The sequence below is a fragment of the Cebidichthys violaceus genome, unplaced genomic scaffold (assembly GCF_023349555.1).
Source record: "Cebidichthys violaceus isolate CVI_PGR_0920_01 unplaced genomic scaffold, fCebVio1.0.p SCAF_26, whole genome shotgun sequence".
NCBI lineage: Eukaryota > Metazoa > Chordata > Actinopteri > Perciformes > Stichaeidae > Cebidichthys > Cebidichthys violaceus.
The window spans coordinates 5,461,565-5,475,708 of record NW_027176439.1 but is presented as its reverse complement, the minus strand read 5'-3'; the positions used below and the strand labels follow the sequence as shown (position 1 = coordinate 5,475,708).

The window sequence follows — 14,144 nt, the reverse complement described above, 5'->3', positions numbered from 1 at the left end:
TATCTTTGTCGGACGTGAAACCAGAACAAGCTGAAAGAGGGGGGGGTGGGGGGGGGGGGGGGGGGGGGGGGGGGGGGTCTGTCCATAGGAGCACATCTTCATCATGAAGATGATATCAGATTGTCGACCGTGTTTACCTCCGGCACCAGTGGTTCCTTCTTCCAAACACTATTAACTCAGTTTCCCTTCTTCCCTCGGTGACAACACCGCCTTGTGTTCAGAGTCACAGTCCATTGTGATGTGGCTCACCCTCTCTTAAACGTCGAAACACTAAAACCTCCTGCGCGCCCCAAAGATCAGCAAACGTTGCTCAACCCAGTGTGTTTGAGTAAACAGCGACCCTTCGGCTATATGACCTGACAAACCAGCTTAACTGACTCTACTCGGCAGCAACACATTCTTATGTGACACGTTTGCTCAAGGTGCAGGAACATACGACCAATGTCTTGAAGTCGGACCTGAACTAAACACTGAAAACACACGGTTGGTATTTGCACAGTTTAGCCACGTTTCAACTCTTTAAATATTCAGAGGTTTGACTTGATGAAACCTTCTGAAAACATACAGAATATTCTGGATATAAACTGAATTGTTTCTCCTCATTCCTTGACAGAACAGCTACAGCGATAACGTGCCGCAAACTTCCTTCACGTGTTCTGCCATCCTAACTCGCAATGAATGCTTTAACCTCGTTTCAGCATCACGACCGTTGCCCCGGCTGATTACAGCCATTCAAGAAATACCACACCGGTGAGACAGACGGCTGGAGAGGCGAAGCTGCCGTGATATTACAGACGGTTAGAATTCCTCTCTGATAGACCTATTTTTGGCCAATGAGTTCACTGATAATAGCTGATGACAGTGCTCTGTTGAAACTTGATCTAATGAGTAAAATGCATCCCACCACAACAATCAGTCGTGAGTTATTGACTGCTAAATATACATACTGACCATCAACATTTGACAGTAAAGAAAAGACCAATATTTCCAGTGTTTCTTGTTGGGTTTCTCTCAGGCTATTGAGTGGCAGTGTGGCGGCTTAACAGTATGTTCTGTATTGAAACAAAAACAGAGAATAACAGATTCATTGCCACGTGTCTCAGGCAACGAAAACGTCACAAATGGTCCAACACTTTTACTTAACATACCTCAAACACTAATGACCACATGTCCATTAGCATGACAGCGTGTGGAAATGCTATGTTAGCACTGAGCTCACAAAGTCCCGCTAGGACTGATCGTGCCCTAAAAAAAAAAAAACCCCAACCCATATGATTTAGATGAGATCACAGCTCCTCCTTCGTCACGACCAGCAGGCCATTTTGTTTTTGTGACTAGTGGTATCCAAAAGGCAACTGAGATCGAACTCTCTCCATTCTATATTCACTTTTCAGGCACCCGACAGATTTGTCGTTGCTTAACAGGTCTGCTAAAATGGCAACAGACTTTTTAATCTTGTCATCAACAACCATAGCAAGAAGACGGATCCCTAAAGCCATTAACCGACTCAAACCAACCGTACGACGTCTCCAAATCCCCAATAAGCTCTTTCCGTGGGGCCGACTGTAATGATCCCAGTAGCGCTTCATAAATCGACATTATTGAAGAGTCGATGTCTGACACGGTGGTCACAGTGACTGAGGGTAGCTGAAAGGTCATACTGATAGCATCCCCGCAGCAGCTGTATTTTGCTCAAGTTTTCCGGAGCCACAGTGACTATAAAGGAAAGATCAACGGTTCAACATGGAGGTGCTGTGACACTCTATGTGTGTAATCCATCTGCACTCACAAACCGTCGAGGAGTAAATCAAGTTGCGAGCCTTCAGGCCGGACATGTTGTGGAGAATCAACTCTATTTGTATCTCATCAGCTCCCTCCCTTACACCTTCCCTTCGCTGCGATACATGCGACGTATAGAAACCTGTTACGGACGTCCAACGCTTCCTTTAGGCTTTGGCAACAATAAATGTCACAATAAAGCGCAAGTTATTCAGGGTACAGTTGCTCCCAAGGAGTTGGAGACAATTGGTGCTCACAGCTCGTGCAGTGCATGGGGGGGAGGGGGGCGTTAACGCATGTAGGCTTCATGCTTTCTTTCTCTTTATTCCCTGGAGGAGACAAATACAATGAAAGCTATTATCTGGCTTCAGGGTTTTAATGAATTAAAAAAAAAAGTTGACAGAACCACGCGTTGTTTTGTGTGGAAGAGCAGCTCTTTGTGTGTTTTCCTCTTTGTGTGTTTTCTCTCAAGAATATGATTTGAACTGCCGTGTAGCATGCTTTATGACCTGCATGTTAAATAAGCGGACTCCGTGATACTCTGAGGGGACACAAAGCAGATAGCAAACACGCATTTTAGAGCATGTGCGTCGTTGTTGCCATGTGCTCGAGCCAAAGCGTATTTCTGGTCCAGGAAAGGGGGCGTGGCGCTCCGCAAGCCCACGGACCACTCTCTCCCTCTCTTTGATGGAATGCTTGCATAACATCGAGCCAGTAGGTAGCCCTGCTCCGATTCAGTCATCTCTCTGAGCAGTCGTGCACGTGCACGTGTGTGACGTGGGGGTGTGTGTGTGCCTCAGCTCTCTGTCTCTCCACGCCCCCCATCTTTCATCCCAGTCCTCCCATAGGTTCGATGCAAAGGTAACGGAGAGACCGGGCGCTCTATAAAGATCCACTTTGTCCTCGCGATCTCTCTGCTTTTTTCATTTTTTCGGTCTACCTTGTTTTTACCAGCACGCACCAAAATGCCGAGCAAGAGAAAGAAGAACATGCGCCGCATGAGAAAGGTGGTAAGTGGTGGCAGGCGTACTTTCTTCACTAAGTTTTTATTCTCATCACGAGCAAATCCAAAATTGTATTGATTGGAAAATTAACTCAAATCAGTAAGTGGCAGCGTTCCTCTGGAAAAATGTTGACGGAAATGGACTTTTGTAGACTAATGTTTGCGAATTTAGTACTTATTTAAATTCTGCCTTTTTTATTATTATTATTATTATTATTATTATTATTGTTTTCCCCCAAAAGACCAGTGAAGAGATTGCTGATACGTAGAGACGCGTGTTTTGCACCTTTGATCAAATGTAGAGTCTAACTTGCACATCGAAATATCAAGAGAAAAGTGGCAGAAGTTTTCTTTTCACGCTGTTGTTGCGTTTCTGGAGACGCTCTGAACTCCGAGTGGCGCTCCAATCTCGGTGCGTAAAATGTCGCTAAGATGGAAGGCTGCGCCACAAATGTACAAAAACAGATTTAATCGAAATCCCTCTCAGTTGCGCGACACTTCAGACGCGTCTGGCTCTGCATTAATAAGGCAGGCCTGCTAGAGAAGAGGAGAGTTGTACACGTCTTGGCTTTACACTGGAGCGCCACGTGCGCTCACGGCATGCTCTGGATAGAATGGTGAATGCTTGGATGTGTATTGCAGGTTATTATATTCCGGTGGCTTATTTTTACTAAACATAAATCGTTTTAAATTATACGGTTAGAACATTTATCATATTTTAAAAATAAATATATTTTTGTGAGCATAAAGAAGCCCCGCCCCCCCCATCTCCCGTGCACACAGTACACACTGTACAGTACATACAGTACTTCACCTGATGATGATGATGATACACTGCTGTTCATAATATCAATAATGATATGAAATAATGATTATTAAGCAGCAGGCCAATGGCATGACAAATCTGGCTCCTAACCCCCCCCCCCCCCCCCCCCCCTCTCAGGAGACATTTTACTTCTGAGCATCAGAGAGAAGGAGCGCTGTTCTCTGTCTTTTCTTATCCAATGAAAACAATAGTTTTCCCCTGTTAGAAACGTAATGCTCACTCCAGGCCCAGTCCTCAGGCACTGGGAAGGCTTCTAGGTATGTGTGTCTGAGTTTGAGGCCTTCATACTCAGCCCCCCCCCCCCCCCCCCCCCTCCTTTAAAACCTCTCTCCCTGGCACCGCACAACTGTATTTGGTAGTGTGTTGACGAGAGGAATGTCTTCCATTAGTTTTGCCAGAATGGAGTCTGCACAATCTCTCTGATCCGAGTCCGTCGGTGACACTCGGACCAGAGCCCCTGAAGTCACTTACAGCTGGATGTTATCACCAACTCCAGAGATATCAGAGCACAGGGAGGGAAGTAGCAACCTCAAGACGTACAGCCGGATGCTCCCCTCACGAGCCTCTCTGTATATCAGCATATCAAGTGGCCGGGGCCTCCTAGACAAAGCCTGAGGAACACAATTGACAACCTTGATTGATTTAAAGCTATGCATTGCTCAGTTAGTGAGGTTTTGGGGCAAGCGATTTGAGGGCTTTGAAGATAAAGGAGGGGTTGTTTTGACGGTGGCTAGCTGGACAGTCACAGACATAGGCACAAACTGGCTGCCAGTCTAACAAAAGCATTTTCGGGGAGTGATTGTAACCTGATTATGACGTGATTATAATGTGATTAGGCCCACTGTCTGGCCTGCGGGGCACCCATCAGGGCTGCTGACTCGCGCGGTTTTCCATCCCCGCTTCACCAGACCTGTCAGGACGGCTCTGATTCAACTAATTAGCTCCCATTATCAAACTAGCTTTGCTGGGCCTACTCCCATTTACCCAGCCCCTCCCTCCAGTGGGTGTGGACTCCTAAAATCTCTATTAAAGCCTGAGGGGGGTTTTGTCCGGAGCCGAAAAAACATGTCGGATGGCATTCCTGGTATTCCTGCAGACAGAAATGTGCTAGAACGGCCCGCTGACCCACTATAACACCAGTGTCTGAACTCCACGAGGGCCTCTGTAGCATTCAGAGCCCTAAACTCCCATTTTACTTCAGCTTCTAACCTTTTCCTACATTTTTTCCTACACTTAAGTGTCAGTGTTTAACACGCTTTGACTTACACATATCAAGTTACCCGAAACATATTCAATTGTGTAAATATCATGTAAAATAGCGATTGAATGCATGAACACCTTTCCCACCGTTATGACGAGACGATGCTCATTAACCCAAATGTTTGTGTGTGTTGCAGCAGGCTCAGAGGAGAGCCCTTGAAGAGCAGCACGCATCTGACCCGCCAGCCAAAGCGAGTCCTGGGATTGTTTGTGCGCCCCCTGCAGCAACCTCAAAGAACGCAGCCAAAACTCCAGCACCAGTACAGATCCCAGTGGCAGTTCCGATTGTCGCTCCCATCGTTAAACCAGAACCAATTGTGGAGGAGCCGGTCTCGGTGCCTGTCGCAGAGCCCGTCCCGGTGCCGGTGCCTGTGGAGGAGCCGTTCTCGGTGCCTGAAGCAGAGCCTGTCCCAGTCGAGGTAGCGGTGCCAGAGCCGGAGGCTGTGGTGTTGGAACAGACTCCAGCAGAGGTTGAGGTTGAAGTCCCAGCCCCGGTCACTGAAGAACCACCAGTTGTTGAGGCTACACCTGCAGAGCCCCCCGTAGTTGAAGCCGCAATTGTGCAAGAGGCTGAACCCATCATTCCTGAGCCAGAACCAGAACCAGTGACAGAGGTAAGAACTGAAATTTCACTATTTTTGTATTTGTTCGTCCCATAACTTGTCGTAGCAGTAAAACCTCCAACCAAAAACTAACCAATAAGCACCTGAATCACCCTGATTACAACACGTCAAAGAAAGTCTATTTATGTGCTGTACGTTCAGCTTATGGAGCTACGTGTTCAGTGATTATTAAATGAATGTTTTTCTTTGGATATCCTTTTGGATATTAAAATAGAAAGAGCTGTAGGCACATTAACGTCAGTCTGGCTTCTTGGTGCGTTAATGCGTAACCTACGAATGTCCAGCAACACGAGCGCTCGCTGCGCATGCGCAACACCCTGTGGTGTTGGGCAACAAACCCCCCCATGGCTAGGTTTTGGTAAACGCAGCTCTCTGCGTGACGCTACTGCGCATGACCGCATTAAAGGGAGCAATTTCACCATCAACATGCAATATACATTGTGTTTTTTGTACATTGCAGTGGCCAGAAATTCAGAATTTTTGCACGCCAGCTAAACTGACCAATATTCACACGCAGCGTGGCTGTTTAGACGCTGTTAGCTGGCGCAGTGTGTGCTGTGGCTTTGTTCCGTGAGAAGGGAGAGGGGGTGGGGGTTGGAAGACAGAGGGAACAACATGTTCCATTTAGCGAAGAGGTGCCAAGCGGAGCCAGTTCAGCAGTCATTATCACCTACATTAGAACATGCCTGTGTCATGAAGCGTGCCTTTATTATTTCAAATGTGCCGCGGTTTTAAAATTAGGCTGGTTGGATGATGATTGATTTGTCTGTTCTCTAAAATCTAGTCATTTATGGTGACATTTATTTTTTATTATTGCGCTGCAAGAAAAGTGGTCAAAATTTGATCTGCTACATCTGACATGACCCGTTTTTTGTTACGTTTGTGCTTCAATGAAGTTGGTTTGAGATTTAAAGTTACTGAGGAAGATGCAGAAGCTTGAGCGTCTGTCCTCTTGTATTTAAAGAAATGCATGGCGTTTGGCTAATTTCTTTGCGCAAACTCCATATCTTTACTGTACACATGACTTTGTATCATAAGTCATACCACTAAACAATTTCCACAACACTTTTTTTTTTTTACCCTCAAAATCGATACATTTTCTTTTCGCAAGTTACAGACTCTGTTGCCTCATACAGCCAACATGCAAATGTTTGGAACAGAATGTTCTGTTTCAGACTGCAGGCTATGTGAACACACAAGCTGCACACTGTACATGCATGTGCCTAACCTCAGTGCACACGCACGCACGCACACGCACACACACACACACACACACACACTCAATTCACGGACTCTGCTCCCAGTAGCTGAGCCATGACCACATATGGTGCACATGCGTGTGCTGACATGTGTGTTAGCATGCGAGACGTTGCACAGGCTCGGTGTAAGAGGAGACATGAGGCGTCATTAGCCCCGGTGGCCATTTGCTCCAGCCCGGCGCTACACTGTCCTCCGGTGATGCTTGGGTCATCTCATTCGCTTGGCATATACATTATGGTTAGCTGTGGGTTTGGATTGTCTACCCACTCAGCAATAAAAGACCAATAAAGAGGTTTCTGTTGGAGATGGACGGCCCATTTTATACTTAAGCTATGGCGGCATCCACCCCTCCTCCCTTTCGTCCCTCCCTCCCCTCCCACTTCACCCCCCGCACCTCCTTAGCCTCTCCTCTTGCCTCGCTTCTTCTCTGCTCCCACACCGCTTGCAGATGTGCCAGATTCAGTTCAGAAACACTCATGCACTTCAGCGAAACTGAACATTAGTCGGCGCTGCTGCTTTAATTGCAAACGCATACAGCGCTAGTTTTCATGTATGGGGCGAGTGATGTTTCACTTGCTTTGTTTTAATGAGCTTTTTTTTCAATCTTGACTTCATGACACTTTGCTCACAGACGCCTTGTACACTTGTGGCCCCAGTACCGCAAGGACGTGTTCAGTGACACCTCGTGTCAGGCTAGAGTCGGTCACCGTTAGAACAGTCGGTCAATAGTGGATAGAATCAGAGCGGGCTTAGATGGGGCTTGTATTCAGCTGGCTCTGGGACCAAAGAGAGCCGGTCCCTCCGCTTCTGGCTGTCATTACGGAGACTCAGGTGAGTTTAAACCCACCACCTGATTTACAGACCCGAGCGCGTTGCATTTTTTCTGTGGCCTGAGGCGCCGTGTGCGGCTTCTGCTGAGACTGAACATTTTGTACCAGTTGGCTCCCTTCGTGCTCCTGCGGCCCTCCCCCCTTCAGTCCCTCACTCCCTCATCACTCTTCCTTCCCTCCCACCACTTGTTCCTCTCTGTCTCCCCTTTCAATGCTCCACCCCTCTTCTGGCCTCCCTCTTTCACTTCTTGTCTTTGCCTCCCCACTTCCCTCCTATATGGCCTATGGGCCCTAATTAACTCTCTTCCCAGCACATGCGCAAAACCCAGTTTTGTCCTTGTTGTTTTTATCGTTTGGTCTTTGTTGGGAGGAGACGGGACGGGGAAAGTTGGGATGTTGATCACCTGTTGGTGTATGTGTAGTTGTGTGGTTTAGCCTTTTTTTGTATTTGGTTTCAGCTTTCAGTTTGCTCACAATTATGCAAATTACAACATGTTTTTAAAAATGATCGGCGGGCATGTTTTTCTTTTTGAATCATATTTGAGAAAACTGCAGGTGACAAAGATGTGCCGAGTGATACTTTTGACCTTTTCAGACATGGTTGAAAAAATTATCACCTTATGGCAAAGCACGAGGGGACAGCCACCCCTCCTCCCACATGGAGCCCCCCCCCCCACGTTTCCTTTGCAACTTTTTATGACTCGGTCTTCTGGGGCTCTATAGGGCTTTGTTAGCTGAACGGAACACTTTTGCAGAGAGAACAGTCAAAACGCTCTCGTTTTGGTTACATTTGTTTTGCTTTGCATCTATTTGACATCTCCTCTTATACTAAGTGTTTGACCATTTATGTTCTTCTATATTTTTAGTCCTATACTTTCAGCCTTATCAATAAGTATAGATAAGGCTTTGCGCGATTGTGCAATTGTTCCCCTCAACTGTGCGTGTCTGAGAGCGTACGATTGGTTGGAGCTCATAGGTCATTGCGCTCCAGGTACACTATGTCCTCTGTGTTAAAATGGTCTGTCTGTATAAAAGGTGGCTGTTTGTAGACCGGCTTTGGTTTGAGCAGAAGTTGTTTCTTAGCAGGACTGTTGAGGCAGGATCTGTGCGCAGATCAGTTTGGTACAAAGTGTTCTGGGACTGGGGCAGTGGGAGGGGGTGTGTTAGCTTTATGTGTGTGTTTTCCTGTCGAGCAAAGGAAGGCCTATAGCCCCCCCCCCCCTCCCCCCTCCTCTCTCCTATACCGTCCCTCCCAGGCTATAGCTGGAGTATATATTTACTCCTCTCAACTATGCGCACGTTTTTGCCCACTTGGCTTTGGCTCAGAAGTTAATAAAATGCTGGAGAGCAGGAGTCCTGATCTCCCGGTAGCGCAGAGAAAGAGGTGGAGATGGTCAAGTAACTTGAGCGTAGCGACAAGCGTTTCGACTGTCTTCTGTGAGAGTCTTCACTCTGTTCTAACTACTGGAGGTAAATGGACTTAGTGAAGTCTTGGAGACGTGGTTGACTAGCAGTAGCAGTAGCAGCCAGCATGCACCAGACCTGTCCTACATTGACGACAGGCTTGTAGAAGACAGTGTAAATAATTTACTGCTGGTCTATAAAGACTTGCATTATTCATGCGCTGCTCCCTGTTCGTGCCACTATGGCTCGACACACTTGGATGCACAGTGGGGGCCGCCAGTGGCCATTTAGGTTACTGCCAACTGTTCCAGAACTAATCGGTGGCAAGGATAGGAAAATCGCCCCGGCAGGGAAATAATAGGAAAATATGGACGTGCCTTCTGTCATTATCTGGACGTGTGTGTGTATTTCTATAGAAGTAATCATAACAATGTCGCATTAACACGAGTTGTGTAGGTTTTTTGAGGAAGGTAGTTTAATAAGGTGAATGTGTATAAATATCTATATATTTGTATTTATTATTTTATTTATTTATTTTCTAAGCTGGGACATAGAGAAATGGGCGTGCCAGCTTCCCAGAATGCAACTGTTTGTAACATTCCTGCAGGATGTATGCATGTTCCTCCCCCTCTCCTGAACTCAAATTACACTCTCACCCAAGGCATTCCCCTCAGAAGAGTGAAGTATAACTGTGTTCTGTTGACCCCCCCCCTTTCATAGGCCATACCCCCAGCTGAGGCTCCAGCAGCAGCAGCAGCAGCCCCTGTTGAGATCGAGGTAAAAACTGATTTGTAAAAACACTTACTTTCAAGCCTTCGACTTGCTCAGGCTGCATCGTTTAAAGACTCTTTACAGAGACGCTTTCACATAGGGTCATGTTTCAATGTTCCTGGACAGGTAGGACTTGGCTCACGGCTACCGTCCGCATGTTGAGGTGTCTTTTAGTGAGACACTGAACCCCGAGTTGCTTTTAGGCCATTCAAGCCAAGCATGCAGTCCCTTCATACAACATAATACAGTGCATTCATCCAGTACACAAAGCACAACTGCCTTCAACGCATGTCAACAGTTGTGCAGAAGACGCCATACATTAAACCAGAGTAACTCCGAGTTTCCACTCGTGTTTTATAAGTCCCGAGCAGCAGTACCAACTCTTTCAATAGAAAAGTGTTTCTGTGACTTAAGCGTCACACCTTGTAAATAACAGCCACACTTTTCCCCCGGGGCTCATTCTCTCTGATCACAGTCAGGCTCGCCTTCTCCAGATGTTTTCATCGAAAGAAAACAACTTGTTAATTCACCCATTAATAACATAAATGACTGTATCGATGCTAAACACTGACCAAAAACATCATGAAACAACCTAAACTTGCGGTTAATAAAGCTTTCGGGTGACATAAGTGTTGCAATTGGTGTGAAAGTTGCAATAAAGCAACCTCTCCTCAGAAACCCAGCCGAGTATAATCGGTTGGATGTGACCGTTTGGATTACTTAAGGCTGTAGGTTATATAGTTTGTTGTTATGTGTCCATCCATCCATCCATCGACCAATGCATCCATGTGCTTTAGTGCTTTTTCTGTTTCTCATTCTCCAGATTCAGACAGAGGAGAACATAACCGAAACCACAGAGACTGAACAGGTAATGCTGATCTTCTTTATGACAGCAAGGCTTCAAATTACACTTGTATAGACTCCGTAGTGCATGGGAGGTCATCATTTTGTCCGAGTTATATTCTTGCCCAGGAAGAACAACCATGTCGAGGTGTTGCCCATTTGTTCCCCTGTTGCACGTTGCATGGTGTTTCAATGTGTGCCGTGTTGATTTCGCATGCGCAGACTTTTGATGTCTGCGAGCCAGAGGCTGAAGCGAAGGCCGAGGCTTTGGCAGAGGACGAGACAGCCGCCGAGACCGAGGTGGCCGTCACAGACGATGTCGCCGCCCCGGAGCCCGTAACCGAAGCAACCGAAGCAACCGAAGAACCGGTGGCTGAAGCGCCTACATGTTACCAAGTTCCTGCTGAGGAAGTGGTTGCAGAAACGGTGGAGGAGGTCGTCGCAGAGGTACCGGAGCCAGAGCAGGAGACCGAAGCTGTCGCCAGTCTTGCGGCCCCAGCTGAGGACGAAGATGATGAAGCTGAAATAGAAGTGCTGGCTGAAGAAGATGCACCTGAAGTCCTCGCTGAGCCTGTCGCTCTCACAGAGGTGCCACGTTGATACAAATTACTTTCCTCGACTCTCAAAACCCTTTTTTCTTCTCTTTTATCTGCCAAGAACCAAATGCAGAAGTGCATTTTGACTTCTGTAGTGTGTGATGGTGTGTTGCATGTGTGTAGCATGTGGTTCAAACAGTTGTGGTTATGTGAAAAGTTTGCTGTAGATTGCTGTAGATCTTTTTCACTGGTTCGGTTTTCAAGGTTTTCTTCAACGGCTACATCTGTTTCCTGGCTTGGTTCTTCATTAACATAATTTCTTTCAAACTTAACACCAAAGACTAATGACATACTGTGTCCTGCTGTTTCTGTATTACAGGATGTTCCTGCCCCATGTGTGGAGATCCCAGTGGTGAGTATTTCTTCTTCTTTGTTTCAATCGAAGACATTTTATAGTATACTTATTCATTTTCTAAGAGGCATTTCATGCTAGAGGCTTTGTTTTCTTTGCGTTTTTGATTAACAAGTTGTCTTTTGTATGAATAGTAATTGACGTGGCGGTATCTGTTGTGTCCCCAGGTGGCAGACACCGTCCCCGAGGCTCCGGTAGAAGAGGCTGAAGCCCTCGTAACTGAAGTCAAAGAGGTAGACACTCAAACTATTTGATTCCAAACTGTAATATGTCACAATTAGGATCTCTTATATTTGATTGGAATCTAATTCAACACCCCTATCTTAAATATGTGACATTGTTGCAGTCACACTCTGCTTTAAGCCATTTAAAATAACTAGTTCAGAGGCTTCAGTTGACTTTTTCTCCTGGGATGCTTGCTAATTAATTCCCCTCAATCAATTAAGTCTCTGTCGTGTGTGTGTGTGTGCGTGTGTGTGTGTGTGTGCTGGTATGTTGAAAACCCTAAAATGATCTCGTCTTGTTCTCTACACCTGTCCACAGAGCTTTGCTGACAGCATGGTTGATGACTTTGTTGTCACAGAATCGGTCTCAGCGGTGGACGTCGCCATGGCGGAGTCCGCTGCTGTCCAGCCGGTAAGAACCGCAGACGGGAATTAATCATCGGTCGCTGCAATCGTTTACTATCATTAAGCAAACATCTCTCAAGAAAACTGACATTTCATATTAAAACCTACCTCTATGATCAGAATAGCTTCCCTGTTGAAACGGAGCTGGTGCTGCACATGTTTATTGCATATTATCCATTTGTGAAACTTTCGTGTTTAGCTTCTCTCTCTCTCTCTCTCCGCTTGCTATATTTAGGAAATGGTGGAAGTGAGCAACACCGAATCAGAATCTATGGACGTGATGCCCGCTGAGCCTGTTGCTGCCCCTGCAGAGGAACTGGTCTTTGTGAGTTTACTGTATACAGACAGCGTAACTTAAAAACACACAAACGCACGATGTTAAACCATTATCTGACAACATTGTGAAAGTCTAACCACCTCTCTCTCTCTCTCTCTCTCTCTCCCAGGACACCAGTGCTGAGCAGACATGTTTGGAGCTGCTGTCAGAAGAGCCTAAGCTAGGAATCTGCGACATACCGTGTCAGATGCACCTCGCTGTGGAGTCTGTGCAACTCAGCTCAATGGTAAGAGGCACGCTTGAATAAAAAAAAAAGGTCACACATCAGATGTTTGCTTATCAATGCTGGGGACTCCCAGAGCACTGACCTCCTCTGGTGTCTGCTTTGCTGCTCAGGAGATGTCGGTGGAGGCGTCGCTGAATGGACACATTGCTCCAGAGGTCTCCATTGAGGGCTAGACTCACGTCATACAACTCGGAAGATTTTTTTTTTTTTTGTCTTTGTAAGTTTCTCACAATATTGAATCAGTCCATTATCACATAATTCGATTTTTTTTTTTTAAATCCAGTTTAAACCACTTCCAGCAGCCAATAACTAGGCCAACGTCTTCTTCGTGTCTTTCAGATTCCCCTTTGGCCATTTGGAGGACTCAAAGCTTTGCAGCTGATCTTGTTCATTTTTTAGGGCTTAAGCATGGAAATCTAAAAAGGACATCCACACTTTGAAGTGCCTTTTCTGGCCCCGGTTCCTGTCTTAACACCAAAACCAGATGTCACCATGCCAAAAACCCGCTGCATTCAAGGCAGCAGAACGGGCTGATGTCACAGTGTGCAGTAATGTTAACCAACACACTGTGGCTACTTTTTTTTTTTTTTTTTTTTAATCTGTATTCTTCCCCCCAAAAAACGCTTACAGTGAATTTGCATTAAGAGTGGAAGCAGGCGTCCTTGAGAGATGGAGATTCCAAAAACAAGACAAACGGCAGCGCCTGATACTTCTGTTCCTCTCTCCAGTGCTGCGACTCTGCATACACTCAATGCAGGTGCAAACTGTAGCGTCGATGAATGTGGCTATAGTTGTACTTGGGCCTATGTTCACACGGTGGGAGGGACTACTAAAGGCTCTTTTACCCCTCAAAGACACTCCCCACAAACCTCTACATAGCCCCCATTTATGTCCCTTTCTCTGTCCCCCGGTCCTCCTCTCTGCCTCGACTAAGTGCCAATGCTAAGATTAGTGTGACGCTAGAGTTTTAGGTTTTGTGGCCACTGGAACATGGCAGTCTGAGGGGATGAGCTACGGTCATTTTCTTTTTTTCCTACACTTTTTTTAATTCATTTTGTATAGACCATATAATGTGCTACAGTCTTGTGTTCAAAATCTGTGCTCTGGAGGGGAAACGTAATGTGATCTGGTGAAAAGGATCACTATTAAACTGATGTTGGTCCAACTTTTAAATAAAGCTGTAACTCATTGTGATGCATGTCGACTTGTTTTACTTACTATTTCTCACACACACACACACACACACACACACACACACACACACACACACACACACACACACACACACACACACACAATGCAGCAATCAGAGTGGGGCTGGAGAGAAACTTGAAGATATAAAATGCTTCTACAACTCTATAGAAGACTGTTTGGTTTCACAACAACTGCAATACTGTTTTCCATC

The 14,144-nt window shown here is 46.1% G+C and overlaps 1 protein-coding gene across 3 annotated transcripts; it reads left to right on the top strand.

Moving 5' to 3' along the window:
- Nucleotides 1-2,540: 2,540 nt before the first annotated feature.
- On the top strand, nt 2,541-13,933 carry LOC137880003 (calphotin-like). Of its 3 annotated transcripts, none has more exons than XM_068721057.1 (12): nt 2,541-2,789; nt 5,009-5,482; nt 9,706-9,762; nt 10,580-10,624; nt 10,822-11,187; nt 11,515-11,547; nt 11,715-11,780; nt 12,091-12,183; nt 12,412-12,501; nt 12,623-12,739; nt 12,850-12,956; nt 13,079-13,933. In XM_068721057.1, the coding sequence occupies exons 1-11, from the start codon at nt 2,745-2,747 to the stop codon at nt 12,910-12,912; spliced, it is 1,449 nt and encodes a 482-aa protein (XP_068577158.1). In that variant the 5' UTR covers nt 2,541-2,744; the 3' UTR covers nt 12,913-12,956; nt 13,079-13,933. The 3 variants fall into 3 exon arrangements, with proteins under 3 accessions (XP_068577158.1, XP_068577157.1, XP_068577159.1); XM_068721056.1 differs by having other exon boundaries at nt 2,543-2,789; nt 5,006-5,482; XM_068721058.1 differs by lacking the exon at nt 10,822-11,187 and having other exon boundaries at nt 2,550-2,789; nt 5,006-5,482.
- Nucleotides 13,934-14,144: the final 211 nt, after the last annotated feature.

Bases quoted from the DNA above. Each gene is read 5' to 3' on its own strand.
- LOC137880003 (XM_068721056.1), top strand. From the start codon at position 2,745: ATGCCGAGCAAGAGAAAGAAGAACATGCGCCGCATGAGAAAGGTG. The intron at 12,184-12,411 runs GTAAGAACCGCA...TGCTATATTTAG, and splicing joins AGTCCGCTGCTGTCCAGCCG to GAAATGGTGGAAGTGAGCAA. The intron at 12,740-12,849 runs GTAAGAGGCACG...TTTGCTGCTCAG, and splicing joins CTGTGCAACTCAGCTCAATG to GAGATGTCGGTGGAGGCGTC.